The following is a 16766-nucleotide window of genomic DNA, read 5'->3' as shown; positions in this document are numbered from 1 at the left end:
TTACAGCTGCATGCAAATCACTCCATGGTCCCTTTCCAGTCCTTTCCCACGAGTTGCCATTATACTGAACTGGGAATTTATACTGCTCATTCACGCATCTATACCTTTCTTAGATGTGTGTGATTGTTTTTAAAGTTTCTATAAATGATATTTTACTCTATGTATTCTGTCATTTGCTTATTTTGCTCAACTGTTTTTTTAGACTTTTGTCGTTCTACGGAGAGAAACTTCAAGAGTTTCTCGAGGGTATGTAACTAAGAGTATAACTAGCTGTCAACCTTCCTTGATGATGCCAAAAATCTTAAAAATCATAAAAATTTCTACCATAATCAGGAGAGAATTAAGTCTTCCATTTCTTTAAAATCCTTGCCAAGTGATATTGTCAGACTTATAAATTTTTGTTAATCTGAATAGTGTAAAATAGTATATCATTGTTTTAGCTTGCAGGTAAAGTACCTTTTTATATGTTTCAAAATGTTTATTGGCCATTTGTGATTCTATTTTTGTGAATGGCCTGTTCATATCCTATGCCCATTTTAATATTTTTTTCTTAAGCATTTTAGGAGTTATGTGTATGTGTGTGTGTGTGTGTGTGCGCGCGCGCGCGCGCGCACACACACACACAGAATACAAATCCCATATTGGTTACATGGATTGCTCTCTACCTGCGGTTCAGTTTTTCGTTTTGTTGATATCTTTTTTTCAATTGTATATTTATCATTTCTAGTCCTCTAGATTTCTACCTACAGACCCAAGTTTCCATCTGGTATCACTTCCCTTCAACCTAAAGATTTTCTTTTAACATTTCTTGAAGTAAAGGTCTGCCGGCAACAAATTATCTCGTTTTTTTGTTTGTTTGTTTGTTTGTTTAACTTTTTCAGTAATTTTACTATGATGTGCTGAGGAATGGTTTTCCTTGTGTTTATCCTGCTTGGATTTTGCCCACCTTCCTAGATCTGTGGGCTGTTTTTGTTTGTTTGTTTAATCAAATTTGGATAATATTTGGCTACTAATTCTTCGAATATTTTTCCTGCTATATTACCTCTCTTCTCTCCTTCTCAGATTGCTCAATGCCATTCCACAGGTCACTGGGAATTAATTTCTTTCTCAATCGTTTTCTTTCCTCTACTCAAATATGAAAGCTTTCTGATAACTTGTTTTCAAGTTTTTTGAAATTCTTTCTTTTATCGTTTCCAATCTGCTGTGAATGCCATCTGATGGAATTTGAGTTCAGTTCTAGAATTTTCATTTGGTTCTTTTCCAGTTTATATATATCTCTTACAATTATTCACATTTTCACCCATAATATCCATCCTTTTCGGTTGTTCCCTTAACATATTTTTCATTGTTATTTTAATGTCCTTTTCTGATAATTCCAAAATGCATATTGCCTATGAGTCTATTTTTGTTGACTGATTTTTTTTTCTTGATTATGGAGCACACTTTCCTATTTCTTCACAAATCTAGTAGTTTCTGATAGTGTACTAAACATTTTAGATTATGTTATAGAGAGTTTGGATTCTGTTATTCTCATAAGAATGGCTTTGTTACAATAGGCAAATAAATTATTAGTGGTTTACTTTGATCACGTGGAGTCTCGGTTTTAGATTTTATTAGGGTTGCTCTGTTTTGGTTTTGCTTTTAATTTTAGTGTACTTCATTAGTTCTGAAATACAGTATTTTATTCCTAAGCCTTGGCCTTTTTAGAGTTCAGTGGAAACCTGAGACTATTTATCAAGCCCCTTTAATTTCGTGAGGTTCAAACTCTAAACTGTCTCTCTTGCATTGAGCAGCTGCTAAAATCTCTGTTCAGCTCTTTCAGTCTCCTAGCTGCTATTTTCTGCCTGGCTCCTTTGAGTTTTACTCCACACATGCACATTTCAGAAGTCAGCTAAGAACTGAAGGGGAGTTCATAAACAGATTTTGAGGTGCTCTCTTGACGGCTCCTTCATTTAAGGGGTATCCTCCTCGATTTTCAGGCACTCTGGAAGCCTCAACCTGACACCTCAGGCCAGTAAAACTGATTTTCTTCTTGAGTTGTATATGCCCCGTGCCCTCCAGACCCTCAGGGAGTGCCCCCAAGGGAAAAGCCATTTAATATAGATCTTAGCTAATGTGGTACCCTTTATCCTAGGATCAAAACCTCTCTAGTTTATGACTACTTTTAGTCATTCTTTGGTGCTTTCAAACTTTTAAAAGTGTTTTTTATTCCAACATTTGTCAATGTTATTGACAAGAGCGTCAGTGCAACAGAACCTACTCTGCCATTACCCAAACCCAGAACCCTGATGAGCAGAAGCAAACTTTAATGTTTTAATGTACTCTACTTTCCCAATTTTTTATGGTATTTCTAAGCCTTCTTTAAGAAATTCTTTCTTATCTTAAAGTCATAAATAATTTGTGTATTGTATTCTAAAAGTATTTTTCTTATATTTTAGTATTTAAATCACCTGGATTTCATTTTTTTGTGCATAGCTTAAAGTAAGGATCCAATTTTATTTTTACCAGTTGATACACCAATTTTCTCAGTACCATTACTGAAGTCTGTCTTTTCCCCTCTGGTTCATGGTTCCCCCACTCTGTCCTAAGTCCAGTCTCACATATATCTCAGTCTGTTCTGGGCTTTCCTTTCTGTGCCAGTGTTTTATTTGTCTATGTCTATACTCATACTAAACTGTTTTAGTTATTACATCTTTACAGTGTGTCTTGTTATACGGTAGAGCAAGTCCCTCCACCTTGTTCTCCAAATTGCTTTGCTTAGTCATGGCCCATTATTTTTCAAATAAATTTTAGAATCAATGTGTCAAATTACACAGAAAGCTCTGCTGAGGAAAATTTGCATCTTTAAAAATATCAAATCTTCTCATCCACAAACTCAGTATATCTTTCCATTCATTCAGGTCTTCTTTCATGTCTTTCTATAAAACTTTATAAATTTTCCACAAAATTATATTTATTAAATTACATATTATATTTTAAATGTCAATTTAAAATGATTTTATTAAATAATCTTTTCATCCAATTTACCCCAATTTACTGTCATATTAAATGAATTTTGTTGAAACTTTACTAAAGCTATAAATTTTAAGATTTATTTAATAATACACAATCTAAATATAACACACAATTTAAATATAATAACAATTGAATGCTCTGATTTGCAAACAATTTTTTATATCATGGGTTTATCAAGTTAAGTATCTTTTCTATATACTCACCAAAAAGCTCCATGGTCTCTACTTTCAGTGTCTGTGAAATTAGAATCCAAAAACGTATCTTTGTAGATTCGACCAACTAGGCAATACATATCTGAAGCAACTTGCCCTTCACTTTCCACCAGTGGAATCATAATATCAAGAGCTTTTGCTCTATCTCCAGGGAGATTTCTCCTAAGGTAGGGGAAGGAAACATTTTGTTTCAATATAGACTACAGTAGCAAAATAGGCCAATTATCTTTTTAAAACTCGAGTTAATATATTGATTCACATAAGTGAAGTTTGACAGGATAAAAACAATTAGATTTTGAGTGTCCTCTGTAAACTTCTGTACTAAGCCTTTTTGTTTTTCATTCTATTGCACGTCTCCTGGGTCTAAGAGGATCCCTTCTGAGTTGCTTTTCTGATAATGGTGATGGATTTGTACTTATTCATCTATAGTCCTTCCAATTTCCTTGCAGTTTACATGCAAATTCAAGTTGGTAGAGTGAGATTAGGAATACAGTCAGTGGGTGGCCTTGAATAGGACAGAGTCAACTAATCCAAACAGGAACAAAAACCTAAGCAAACTAATTCATAGACAATATCAACAAACCAACTTTAACCCAAGAATTGCCTAATTTCTTCACGTGACAAATTATCTAAGTAAACAGCTTTATGAAGCTTATTTTAAGATAGCAAGTATGTATAGACTCTTAAAACCAGATAATAATTCTCTTAACGGTTATTTCTTGGACCTTGAAAACATTCTGCTAAGTGAAAGAAGCCAGTCACAAAAGACTGCATACTGTATGACTCCGTTTATTTAAAATGTTCAGAACAGACAAATCTACAGAGACCAAAAGTTGATTAGTAGTTGCTTCGGTCTGAGGGGCTTGGGGAGGAAGAGGGAAGATGATTGATAATGGGCTAGGGTTTCTTTTTGGGGTGATGAAAATGTTCTAAAATTTATTGTGTTGATGTTCACACAATTCTGATAATATATTAAAAACCACTGAATTGTACATCATAAATGGGTGAATTGCATGAAATATGAATTATACTTTAATAAAGCCATCATAAAAAAGTTATTTCTATTCTCAGCTACTACTTTTTAAATCTTTCTATGAAATTCCTTTTTTTACTTTGTCCTAAATACCTTGAGTTTAGAATAACACTTCATACAAATATGCTTATCAATTCATTATATTTTATTTTAGAAAAGGTAAAGATGAAACATTAAGAAAAATATAGGAGCCTCTTATGGACTTTCATTTTTCATTTCAAAATAGAACTTATTTCATTCCATCTTTCAAAAAGAACTTATTTGAAAATTAGTTGGAGCAGGTAATCTCTGGAGGTCTCGTCTCATTCTGCTCAATCTAAAGAAAAAGATGTTTAATAGATGGGGAGATACATTTATTGATAAAGTTAACAAATTCTATGGTTTGTGTGGATAAAGAAGGAAAGAAACAATCTCTGGTTGAATAGCATGCTGACTTTTTTCTTTGTAGACAGAGGCAGGAGAACCTACTGATGAAGAACACAGACGTCAGCATCAGATTGATTTGGGTTTGAGCCTCAGTTTTTCAACATGCCAACTATGAGCCATGAAAAAAAGTTACTCAATCTTTCCAGGCTTCAGTTTCTCCACTTGTAAAATAATGAAGCCTTAAATGACACATGCCAAGTGCTCAACAGATGTGATGTCCCCTTCATTTTTCTTTGTATCATTCTCTTCAGCTATAGTAATTACATATATATTCAACTCTCCACCATGGAAGAGGACAGCACGACTAATTAAGCTTTGGACAATTCAGTGTTACAGGCCTCTCCATGGCCAGAGCAGGGATGGCCCTCCATGGTGACTCTGGGTAGAAAGTGGCACTGAAGTGTATGATATGATATGGACAGAAGGCATAGATGAAGGACTGGAAGCAGCAGTGCTAGTCCTGGTCCTAGATTCAAGGACATATGATCTAAAATATGGCCAACAGAATTTTGATTATAATTAGTTGTGTTCAATGCAGTCCCAGTGAACATATTCTCTGTTTAAAATATGTTCACCTAGATATAACTACTCTTATTCTACTTTAGTCAATTTCAACATGAATAGTAACAGTGTTGAGTATATTTGCTCAGAGATAACATCATATTCATGTAATTTAAAAATTCTAAAAATATATAAATAGCAGATACAAATTTTGACAGAGAAGAAAAATAATTTTAAGGATTGAAATATATAAACAGTGAGGACCTCTGTTTACTGACAAAAATTCAGAAAAAAATTAGAATGTATGCTTTCTATATTTTACATGGTTGAAGCAGAAATATTAATATATTCTAGTAAGGAGTGGTTGCAATGTTATAGCAAAAACACACCCTAGAAACAATAGGCAGATTAAAAAATAATATGTTAGCACACTACAAATGGGAAATTTTTCTTCTTACCTATTCAGTGCAAATGCATAATGAAACTTCACATGATGATGGGAGGCCAAATCAAAGGTTGGCAGCTTTTCTAAAGTCTCTACCAACTTCACAATAGAATCATAATCCTTTCAAGCAAGAGGAGAAGAGCACAGAATTAAACCATTAGGAAAAAAGGTCTGAAGATGAAATGCTTTTTGACAACCATATATCTGAATCTGAGTAGGGCATTAAAAAAACAACTAGAATCCAAGGAGTACTTTGAAAAATTTAGAACCAAGAAGAAACTTTTATTATTTTTTTTAAATAAAGGGTTTGGACTATATAAAAACATTAGAAATATAAAGTTACCACAGCTGACCAGAAAAACAATAAAACACCTAGCACATAATGCTATATTGTCTAAACATGGGTAGTTTACTTCTCCATAGAGCCAGATTCCTGGTATACAAGTGTCCTATCAATTGTTTCAAGGGAAATCACTTCCAAAGTACCAAGGATATGGAGCAATTGATTGAACTTCTCTTGTAAGCAACAAAATGATTTGTTTCAACATGAGTAAGCTACTCTAGTCATGAGATCTTAAGTGCCACACCTCTCCACGTGTATGAGTCTCTGTTGTTCACATGAAGCTTTACTCAGGCCTAAAGGCTAGGAATAAGAAACCAGAAGTCACTTTTTACTATAAAAATCTAATAGCAAATTCCTAACTCAAAGAAAGTTTCATACTATTCACCATATTTTTACAATTTTAAGACATGTCGATAAGAATAATATAGCATGTTCGTGTGTTTTACATTATATGTCTTAAAAGTTATTTTTACAGGGATGTAAAGTACAGCATAGGGAATATAGTTAATGACACTGTGCTCTTCTCCACTGTGTGGAGAATCACTTTGTAGGTTATATAATGCCTAATCACTATAATATACAGCTGAAACCAATATAATATTGTATATCAACTGTAATTTAAAAATTTTTTATTTTTATAATTCATTGCACATTTCTTGCTTCTAGCTAGTTAGATCTTGAACTATTAATTTCAAGCAACACAATTTCAATGTAGATATGTCCATAAAGCTCTAAAAATTTTTGCTATTTGCCAAAACAAAGCTTTCACTTATTGACTGACAAGTGTGCCTGAAGCTAACAGAATAGAACAGACTATCTATGAGTTAGCTATGCATGCGGATTTTTCTTTTGTTCTTTTGGAGGAAAAAGTCAGACCTTTACCATTCAAGGCTTTCACATCACTAATTAACTCATAGGAGTCTATTTCATTCATCATACAATCCTGGGACAGAAAACGTAGGAGAGTCAATAAAAATATTATGTGTACTAACATGAATGACTTAGAAGTTTACTGAAATTTGATGTTAACACTCCTTCAATATGCTATATGAAAACGATTTTAAGTATCTTCTCACCTGAATGTCCCTGTAGGAAAGTAACAGATTTATGACAATATCTGCTGTCAAGACTTCAGTATTATCTACTCGCTGCCGAATTCTTGCCAATTCAGCTGCCAGTTCTTTACCAGTGTATAGATTACGAGCTTTCCGGATATCATTGAGTATAGATTCCCGAAAATACTGGCTGGTGAGAAAACACACATTTCAAAGAGTTAATATTAGAAAAGATTTAAATGAAAAGCAATAATTTTATAAGGAAATAAATGACATCTGCAGCATTGGCTTTCAATTCATTAAGATACATAGAATGAACACCTCATATTACTAGCATTAAGAAATTCGTGAGTCTGATATTTCTTTTAACACTGCTTTCTTTCAGAAAGAATTAATGGTAGATGAATTTTCCAAGAACTTGTAATGTACCACATAAAATGCCCAAACTTTATTTTTCATTTTATGGTTTTGAGTATAAGTTGTTCTAAGTAAATCAGGTGTGCCTATCATTTGAACATAATATAATCTTTACTTTCCGACTCAGTATCATCATTTAATAACATAAATGATTGCTCTTAAATATAATGTTCTTAGCAAATTTTGCAGACTTCTTGCCCCTACACTAAAAGTCCCTAGACATTTACTTGGATAATGTTTCTGAATTTGAACATACTTTTAGCTTTCCCATCACTATAATACAGTCAGCAGGTTTTTTTTTTTCTGATTTCAAGTTTTTCTGTGAATAAGTGAATAAAATGTAACATTTAGACGAGGTGGCATCTATTTTATCCACTTAAGAGGATATTACACATTTTTTTCCCCTGGTTTGGGCTGTGTACTATGTCTAAGAAACACCTGATCAGATGCACCAATAAAGCAGAATAACATTTCATATTCATCACCAAATGGCATTATCAAATTTTACCTGGAACTTGCTTGTGCCACCTTCAGAAGCTGAATGAAACGATCTACGAGAGGTAAGCAGATGGGTCCGAGAAGCAGCTCGAAGTTCGGTTGCATGAGCTCTGTCAACCCCTTCATGAAGCTGCTGTCACAGCAGTAGACCTTGTTATGTGGAGTCACCATGTATGGAACGAACGTGTAGTTTCCAGTGCACATCTGTGGGGAGAGGAGGCACCAGAGCTGTTGAGCTAGCCTGCAGACTCCACACTAACATAATCCCAAGTCTTAGTTCAGCGAGTCATTTTAAATAATACTGAATGTGAGAGGAAAGAGAAAAACCTCATTTCTTATTTATGACCTATGAAAATGGAAATTTCCTCTAATTCCTTAATTGGGTACTTCAAATAATTAGGACTTACAGATGATACAAAAAAAAAAAATAGCATGGCACAGTTTCCATCAATTAAATGTTTACTCGCCATTTTTCATATTGTAAATATTTAGAACATGGCCTTCAGCCTTCAGGGAACTTAAAATTTAGTCAGAGAGACACAGAACACATACACGAAAGTAATAAGAGCCAACATTTAAGGGCTGCCCATGTGACAGGCTCTGCTGTAACTGATGCCAGAACAAAGCTACTCCCCTCTGGGACACTCTATCTCAATCATGGCTCCATTAGTCTCCCAGTTACTAAAACCACAGACCTAGAATTTATCCTTGATACTTCCATTTTCTTTACCTCCCATACCCTATCAAAGTCCAGTCTATTCTACCTCCAAAATACACCTTGTATTTGTCCATTTCCCTCCATCTTCTCACCAGCACTGTAGACCATGCCACCAACATATCTGGCTTGAACCACTGTAATTGACTTTTGCCTGGTCTCCCTGCTTCCTCTCTTGCTCTCCAATCTATTTTCTATCTGGATCAAAGTGATCTTTTAACATCCGACATCAGATCACTTCCCTCGGCTGCTGAAAGCCCCCTCCCTTGCTTCTGGATGAAGATAAAACACATCACTACTGTCTACAAGGCCCTGACTATCCAGGCCTTGCCCCTCTCTTGTACCTCAGCCCATGCTATTTTCCACTCACTCTTCATGACCTTCTGCCAGTTCCTAATGATGCTAAGTGAGGGTACATCACTGCAAACAAAATGACAGCTGCGAAGAAGAAAGGGGATATTGGACTGGGCACTCCTGAATAATAAGCAAGTTTGACTAGAGCTTGGGGCTCAGGGAAGAGAAGTGAATGCAAAGCTAAGGATTTTAAGCTATATATGCTGAACAGTGGGAATCATGGAAGGATTCAAGGAGGAAACATAATCAAGGCTGTGCATTCTGACACTATGGGCAGAAAACAGATGGACTGAACAAGAAAGAAACAAGATTTGAGGAAATGAGGCAGGAAGCTACAAAGCATGACCAGATCTACAGCAGTAGTGACAGACGCATGAACTTGATGTCAAAAAAAATTGAGACCTGCCCACTGGTTACACTTATTGAGAGAGGAAGGAGTTAAAGGCAACTTCACAGTCTTAAACAGGGCTTCCTAAAAAAGAGTGGCATCATTAACAAAAATAATTCAGAAAGCAGAACCAGCTTTAATTGTTTATGAACATACTGGACCCTAGGGCACATGTCAGATGTTAGGTAATGAATCAAACAGAACATAACTTCCAGTTAAAATATGAGAATTTAGAGAAGCTGAGGTTTGATTTAGGGTGGCAGAGTGAAATATTCACATTTAGAAAGGTTGGGATTTTAGGGGAGTGGGTCATCCAAAGTGGAAATACCGAAAGAGAGTTGGAAATATGTGGCACATAAAAGAGTTATTTGATAGAGCTGAATCTAAGGAAATAGGAGAACCCTCTAAGAGAAAAACCATACAGAAAGAAAAATGTGGAGCACTAAAAACTTGGACAAAATGTGTGGAAAACTCTATCACTCTTCTAGGGCTCCCACAGAGTCCAGATTATCAGTTCTTAGTCATATTGGCATTGTGGAGAACAACACAGCACTTCTCTTGACCCTCGGAAGTAATGAGATAATGAGAACATTTATTCACTAGTATGTGCCAGGGGACAAATGGTCATTAGTTCACAACAACCCACTGAAGAAGGTGCTATTGTCTCTATTTTACAGGTGAGGAAACAGGTAAGACTTTCAGAGGTCACGCAGCTGGTCTGTTCTGTGTTTGGGACTCCAGCCCAGGGACTCTTTCTCTAGAGGGTATGCCATTATCCCTAGGGGGTTGGACACCCTCCTCAGTGGCTTTTACATGCTGGCACACCAACCCTTTGCCCTAGGTCACCTTCCATGAATTGCACACGAGCCAAGTTACTGTCACATAGCAAACAGATGAGGCGTGGCAAGTGCCCTTACAGACAGACTTAATTATTTATGAACATTTCACTCTGAGGTGCTTCTTGTGTGTAAGGAAATGAAGCAGACACTGAACCTGACTTTCATTTAAAGTATGAGAAGATCTTCTAGAGGTTGAGGTTTGATTTTAAAATCAAGAACATGAAATTGTTCCTTTCTCAAGTTCTCCTTCATGGAACAACAATTGGAAGACTAGTCAGGAAGCGGGGAAATGAATATATCCTGCTTTTAAAACGTTAACAATATCCCATAGCATGCCCACAATTCAATCCTTTTACTCAAGCCACTGCCTAGGCAGAAAAGAAAGTCATATATATCAAGCGTCTGCTTTCCAGACTTTTAGAGCTTAAACTATGAGTGGGTTATAAAAGAAACAAATACTCCTGTTTTAGCTAAGCACTGTAACTCGAAATTACAAAAGAAAATGCTCTGAATTTTCTTAGGCACAAAATAAAAACAAATAGATGAAAAGCCAATAAATCAGAAAAGCACTATGAAGAGTTTCAGAATATTATTCTTCTGCTACGGGACAAAGGTCTGTGTCCTCAGAAGCTTTAATAGTACATGTCTTTGTGTATAAGACATGAAATATACATTTTTATTGAAATACTGGGTATTGGGGAATAACACAATTAGTTGCATAAAACTAATTCTGGAAGAGAATGACTATCAGATGTCTGGATGTGTGTTGAGCAGTAGAGGGGCAAAGAGAGAAAAATAAGCGTCATGCAAGCAGCAGAGAAAAACAGATTCCTGAAACTGTCTCTTTCGAACCCATGAAGTAAGGCTTCAGAACGCCTGTTAAAATACCCAGCATGCTAATGTTTTCCTAGGTTCCTGGCCTCACTGTACCTTTTGGAATCTCTTCCTTAGGTTTCTGCAACAATTTTTTTTTTTTTTTATCATTTCCTATTGTTGATGTTCAAAAACAGGTGAGGCTGAGAAGCTGCAGGAGGCACATGGACACTACCAGGGCTGAGCCAAGAGACTGCCCAGTGATCATGCAATGGGGAGAAAGTATAAGGGTTGGTTGTAGGACACTGTGTTTTTTAAAAAGATATAAATTTTGACGTAAAGCACTTTTTCAAAATCTTGAAAACTAGTAAAATGGGAACATTTATTTCCCAAGCTGGCTCACATATAACTTAGAAATATTATCACTGCAATTTGTTTACAGATTGCTACCAAACCCTGAGTTTAAATAACTAATAATCCCAAGCAAAATAAAAACAACTGCTGTGTGATCAAGAACAGACACCTCAAGTATAACCACTGCCTTTTATTAATACATACTAATTAGAAAATATTTAATGTTTTTTGAAGGAGAAAGACCACATTTCCTTAAATTTCAAAACACTAAGGCATGGTCATAAAATAACAATGCTGATCTTCCTGGCCCATGGCTGTTTCCATGGCTCTAAAAACCCATAGCTCAAAATCTACTCTTGTTTTAATTATCATCAGTCACTGTTTTCTTTTTTAAATATTACCAATTCTAGTTTCATTTTTTAAATCTACATAAGTGTGTGTCAAACATGAATGATGCTTCTGGGAAAAATGCTCTCATCATTCAAACATGTTGAAATATATACTCAAATACTCAACTTTTGATAAGAACACCCAGCACCTGAAACTCAGCAGCTTACGCAAATTAATGAACTTGTTCATAACATGTAACATCCAGTCATCTTGTAAATCTGCTTCTCCATACAACCAAACTGTCACAAGGCATGATTAGCCCTTTCCTACCCATCAAGTCTCAGGTAAATGTTATCTCCTCTAAAAGACCTTCCATGACCACTTGTTATAATGGTCACCCACTCTTCAGCGCGATGCTTTATGCTAATTTTCTAATTGGTTTGTTTGCTTACTTATTTACTGATCTTTTCCCCAACTAGACTCTGGCACTTCTCATTTGTTGTCTCACAGAACAGTTACGAAATATGGTTGTTTCTGCTTTCAACCTCCATAGTGAATCCTTTGTGGCACCAAGCCCAAAGCCTGGCACACGGTATGTGTTTAATCAATATTTGTTTAATAAAACCTATTACACTGAACTGATACATGAGAGAATAACTGCTTGTGCTCTGTTGAGATGAAAAGGAGGAGTTTATAATGACAATATTATGTATGCTACAATGACTCTCTGACCTGGAGATATCTTAACTATAAGTTTTTAAATTTCTGATCTAAGGAAAAACTATCAATTGTATTTTTAATGTTATCATCTTAAACTGAAATCATGTGCAGACTTTTATGCAGTATTATATTTCCACTCCAAGTGGCAGAGATACATTCTTTAAGGTTTTCAAATACTGGCTTACTTTACAAATTGAAAAATATAACTACTGGCCTGATTCCTCTGTATATTATAATATTTCTTCATTTATTAAAAAAATTTTTAATTTATTTTGATCACTTTTTAACTTTTGTGTAATTCTGTGTAAAGGGTAGGAATTCTGTAGTGTGGTCTCAAGGGCAGATACCAGACAGGAACTTAAATCAATCTCTACAGATAAATTGGTGGTAGACGAATAATGTATATATACATATACCTATATATGTGTGCATATGTATACTTATAATTTGTACATGTAGTGTATATATGTATAGGTATCTATGTTTGTAAATATTTATATATATACACACATATATGTGTATATCTGTGTGTATTTATATGATGCTTTAGTGTCATTTATAATTCCACAAAATTGAATATACTTTGGAAAATTTTTCTAAAAACATAATTATATATTAAAAAACAGGTATCAGTGTCATCTCCCATTAGTATAAATAAAATTTCACTATAAGAAAATATTTACATAAATAACCATATTTATATCAACACATCAGAAACTCCGAAGAAGAAAAATAGAGATAAAATTAAAATTTTGTAGAGATGAAAAAATACTAGAGATTAGTTGATGGAAAACAAAAGATAAAAAAAATTTCTGAAAGGGTTAAGTAAAATACTCACAGTATTCTTCTGGCAAATGATTTCCTGAAAAATGAGAAAAAAAAAAAAGTAAAGCGGAATTCAACACAAAATTAATTCAATAAATTAATCAAACTATTCTTTGTGGGAAATTTTGTATTAACAATTTTATTAGGAATTACAAATTTCAGGCTGTATAGAATAAATTTCTGCATATGAGAAGTTTACAATCTGATAGAGGAGACAGGAGAGCACAAAAGTATCACCTATGGTTTAAGGAAAACTGTACAGACATGTAAAATCCAATAGTGAAAAATCTAAAAATCATTTTTGCAGAAAATGTATGCACAGAATTACCTTCTCAGCCATGACCTTTTTGGAAAATGTTAAAACGAATTTGCTTCCCCAAGTACAACCTCACTCATGCCCTTGGAGGGGACCAAGCAGCATGCTGCCTCCTGGGCAGCTGGAAATAAAGGGTACTGGCTACTTAACAGAATGGGCAAATCCGCAAATAGATAATAAAGCCATCTGACAATAAACAATCATAAATATAATTTGTGCATTGCTCAATAAGAAGTGAAATGAGATAAATACATTGCAAGCAGTGCCTTTATCTTCTAGGTTGTGAGGAGTAAGTGAGACCATGCAAATAATGTGTCTAATGCATAGAAAGCCCTTGATAAAGCAAGCTACCATGGTCATTATTCCTAGATGTTAAAGTGTTAATATCTAGGAAAATTAATGGCATAAAGGCTTCACTGAGGTTGGGGAATCATGGTTTAGAAAAAATAAATTGAATAGCCTATTGGAAAAGATGTTATATATGTTGTCAAGGCTTGTGGAACCTCAAGGGTGGGTCCATCTGGCTAAGAAGAGGACCCAGCTCTGGCGAGGTTAAGAGAAGAGTGATGCAAAACTCAGCTGACCAGCCATCCGTCTTCATCCTAGGATTAACATGGGAACAAAGGAGAACTAACAAGGGCTTTGGCTTAGAGCAGTTATGAAAGATTTTTTAACATTTAAACATAACAGATGAGCAAATAAAAATCTATAGAGAAAAGAATTGTGCTGGATAATTTTGAGAGCCATAAAGATGTATATAAAATACTAAAATACCTTCAATACTTCACAATCTTGCTGATTAAAGAAGGACATGTACACATTTAGAAAGAAACACCATAAGCTTGGATGCACATACATGTACGCACATACATGCTAAGTCGAAAGAACAATACTAAAGCAAAGACTAGGGTTTCTAAGAAAGAAGAGTTTGAGAAAGTCTGGGAAGATCATTGGAGAGGATGGAACTCAAGATGAGCCAAGGAGAACAGACATAACTTCCAAAAGCAAAGCTGAGAGGTGAGGATCAAAGCTAGAGTACTAAGAAGAGCAAAGGCCCATTTAGAGAACAACAAATATCAGGGACTAAACAAGACAGTTTATTTGGAGAAGTATAGAAAAGAGAATTAAAGAAGTATTTGAAAAATATTGAATTTAATCATTGGGCTAAAGCAGGAAGTTCATTTTGGCAAGTTCACATACTAATATTAGAAAGTTATTTGGGGCCTCACTGAAGGTTTTGAATGCCAAAATAAAGTACTCTGCTCTGTAGGCATTGGGAAAGTGTTTTTTAAGATATGCATAAATAAGTTTCAGCATACACAGAACACTGTAAGAGCAAAGGCTGGGAAGAACAAAAATGTCTATCAACTAGAAACTGACTGGATAAATAAACTACGGAACCTCCAAACAATGAAATATGATGAAGCCAAACAAAAATGAGAAAGTGTTTTATGCAGAAGTATGGAAATATCTCCAAGATATACTGTAAGTGAAAAGAAGCAAATCACAAGCTGTTTTTACTCTATGCTCCTATTTATGTATAAAGGAGAGAAAAATAAAATTCTAATTTATACACTCATAAAATCTCTGCAGAAGGATATACAAGAAGCTAACAACAGAGGTTACTAATGGAAGAGGGGGCTGGCTGGGGAACAAGAATGAAGAGTGGCTTTTCACCATACTGTACACTCTTCTGCATTTAAAAATTTTTGTACCAGGTGAATGTATTACCCAAGAAAGACAAATAAATAAAAAGTAAAACTTGTTTAAAGTTTTAAAAATACTAATTAGATGGTGGTATTTAGTATTGGAGAGAAAAAAGCATTAAGGTAGCTATTGCAAAAGTCCAGGGACGTCAAAATAAGGGCTTGGGCAATGGTGGTGCCTGGGGGAATGAAAATTAAGACACAGATGAGTGACACTGACATTGTGAAGGAAAGGTGAAAGTGGCTTTTCCCACAGGTGTTTCACAAGTAGTTATTATACACGTACACACAAATGCACACATACACACGGTGCGTCATAAATCAAATTTGGGTTATTTATTATAAAATAAATAGAAAACTATTGGATAGCCAACAAAGCCTACAACACTGTCTGGAGAATTTTCCAAATTTGATTTATGACGCATCTCTCCAGCGTAGTCAGCCACACCCTTGCAGACACCACTCTCTTTTGAGAGGAAGAGATTTCTCTCCTCTCTCAAGAAACAAGGAAACAATCTTCTCTGTCATCCTCTACCACACAGCATCCTCTGTGCATAAGAAACCTGTACTCTGTGAAACTGGCCTTGACTGTCTTCGGTGACACCTCTTTTCCCAAGAGAAGTACATTATGTCCTCATTTTTGCCATCACTAACCCTTGTACAGATGTCTATGACAGCACTGCATGTACTAACTGTAAATGTTTCTTCATATGATTCTCCCATCCTACATCATGAGCCATTTGGATCCCAGGGCCATATTTTGTTCATATTTGTACCCCACTGATTATCTAGAAAATTGAATGGCATAGGGCAGGTAGTCAATAAAAGCATAAATAAATCAATAAATTAATGAATGTATAAAATATTGGACTTTGATTTGGGTAGATAATGTGTTCTGCTCCCAATTAGTCATCTGTCTAAGGCACTAAGGGCTGGACACACTAAGGGCTGGACTGAGTGGTCACTGGTCTCTTCCAACTCTGTATTCTATCATTTGCTTTTGGCTAAAGGCCCATCACAGTCAGCACCATCGTCACGTCATTGGAAGGAGAGATGTCCCCATTCCCAGCACAGGAGCTACTCTACCACCATCTCTCCTTTGGTGCACAGAAATGGAAGTGGTAGTGAAGGGAGCCGTGGTGAGGACAGAGTGAGCTGAGGCTCTGCTCAGCACTACAGAAAATAACCACAGCTGCTATGGGCTTAGAGCCAGTGTGTTGTCTTCCTGAAGAATTGCTCACTGTAGTAACAACTGTCTTACATGTCTTCTGTGCTTTCATTCCAGGTAATGCCTGCATCATAACAAATTATGAAACTATATTAAAATCATCCCTATAGGAAGCTACTGACTTTCTTTTAACTATTGCTTATGTTTTGTAGAAACTACAGGGATACAAATTACTGTCTTGAAGGAGACAGAGTTTACTCAATGTTTAATTTGTATTAAATCCAAAGAAGGAA

At 35.3% G+C, this 16766-nt stretch overlaps 1 protein-coding gene across 1 annotated transcript in view; it reads right to left on the bottom strand.

Moving 5' to 3' along the window:
• MAP3K5 (mitogen-activated protein kinase kinase kinase 5) overlaps window positions 1–16766 on the bottom strand; it is a 169623-nt gene that overhangs the window by 90747 nt on the left and 62110 nt on the right. The window contains exons 3-7 of the mRNA XM_039878994.1: window positions 13297–13320; window positions 7956–8149; window positions 7052–7220; window positions 5646–5752; window positions 3219–3389 (exon numbers count right to left, since the gene is read on the bottom strand). Coding sequence (XP_039734928.1) covers window positions 3219–3389; window positions 5646–5752; window positions 7052–7220; window positions 7956–8149; window positions 13297–13320 — 665 coding nt within the window. The remainder of the gene's footprint in view (window positions 1–3218; window positions 3390–5645; window positions 5753–7051; window positions 7221–7955; window positions 8150–13296; window positions 13321–16766) is intronic.

The sequence above is a fragment of the Pteropus medius genome, unplaced genomic scaffold, assembly GCF_902729225.1.
Source record: "Pteropus medius unplaced genomic scaffold, Ma_sr-lr_union100, whole genome shotgun sequence".
Taxonomy (NCBI): domain Eukaryota; kingdom Metazoa; phylum Chordata; class Mammalia; order Chiroptera; family Pteropodidae; genus Pteropus; species Pteropus medius.
This window is presented reverse-complemented; position numbering and strand designations above follow the sequence as displayed.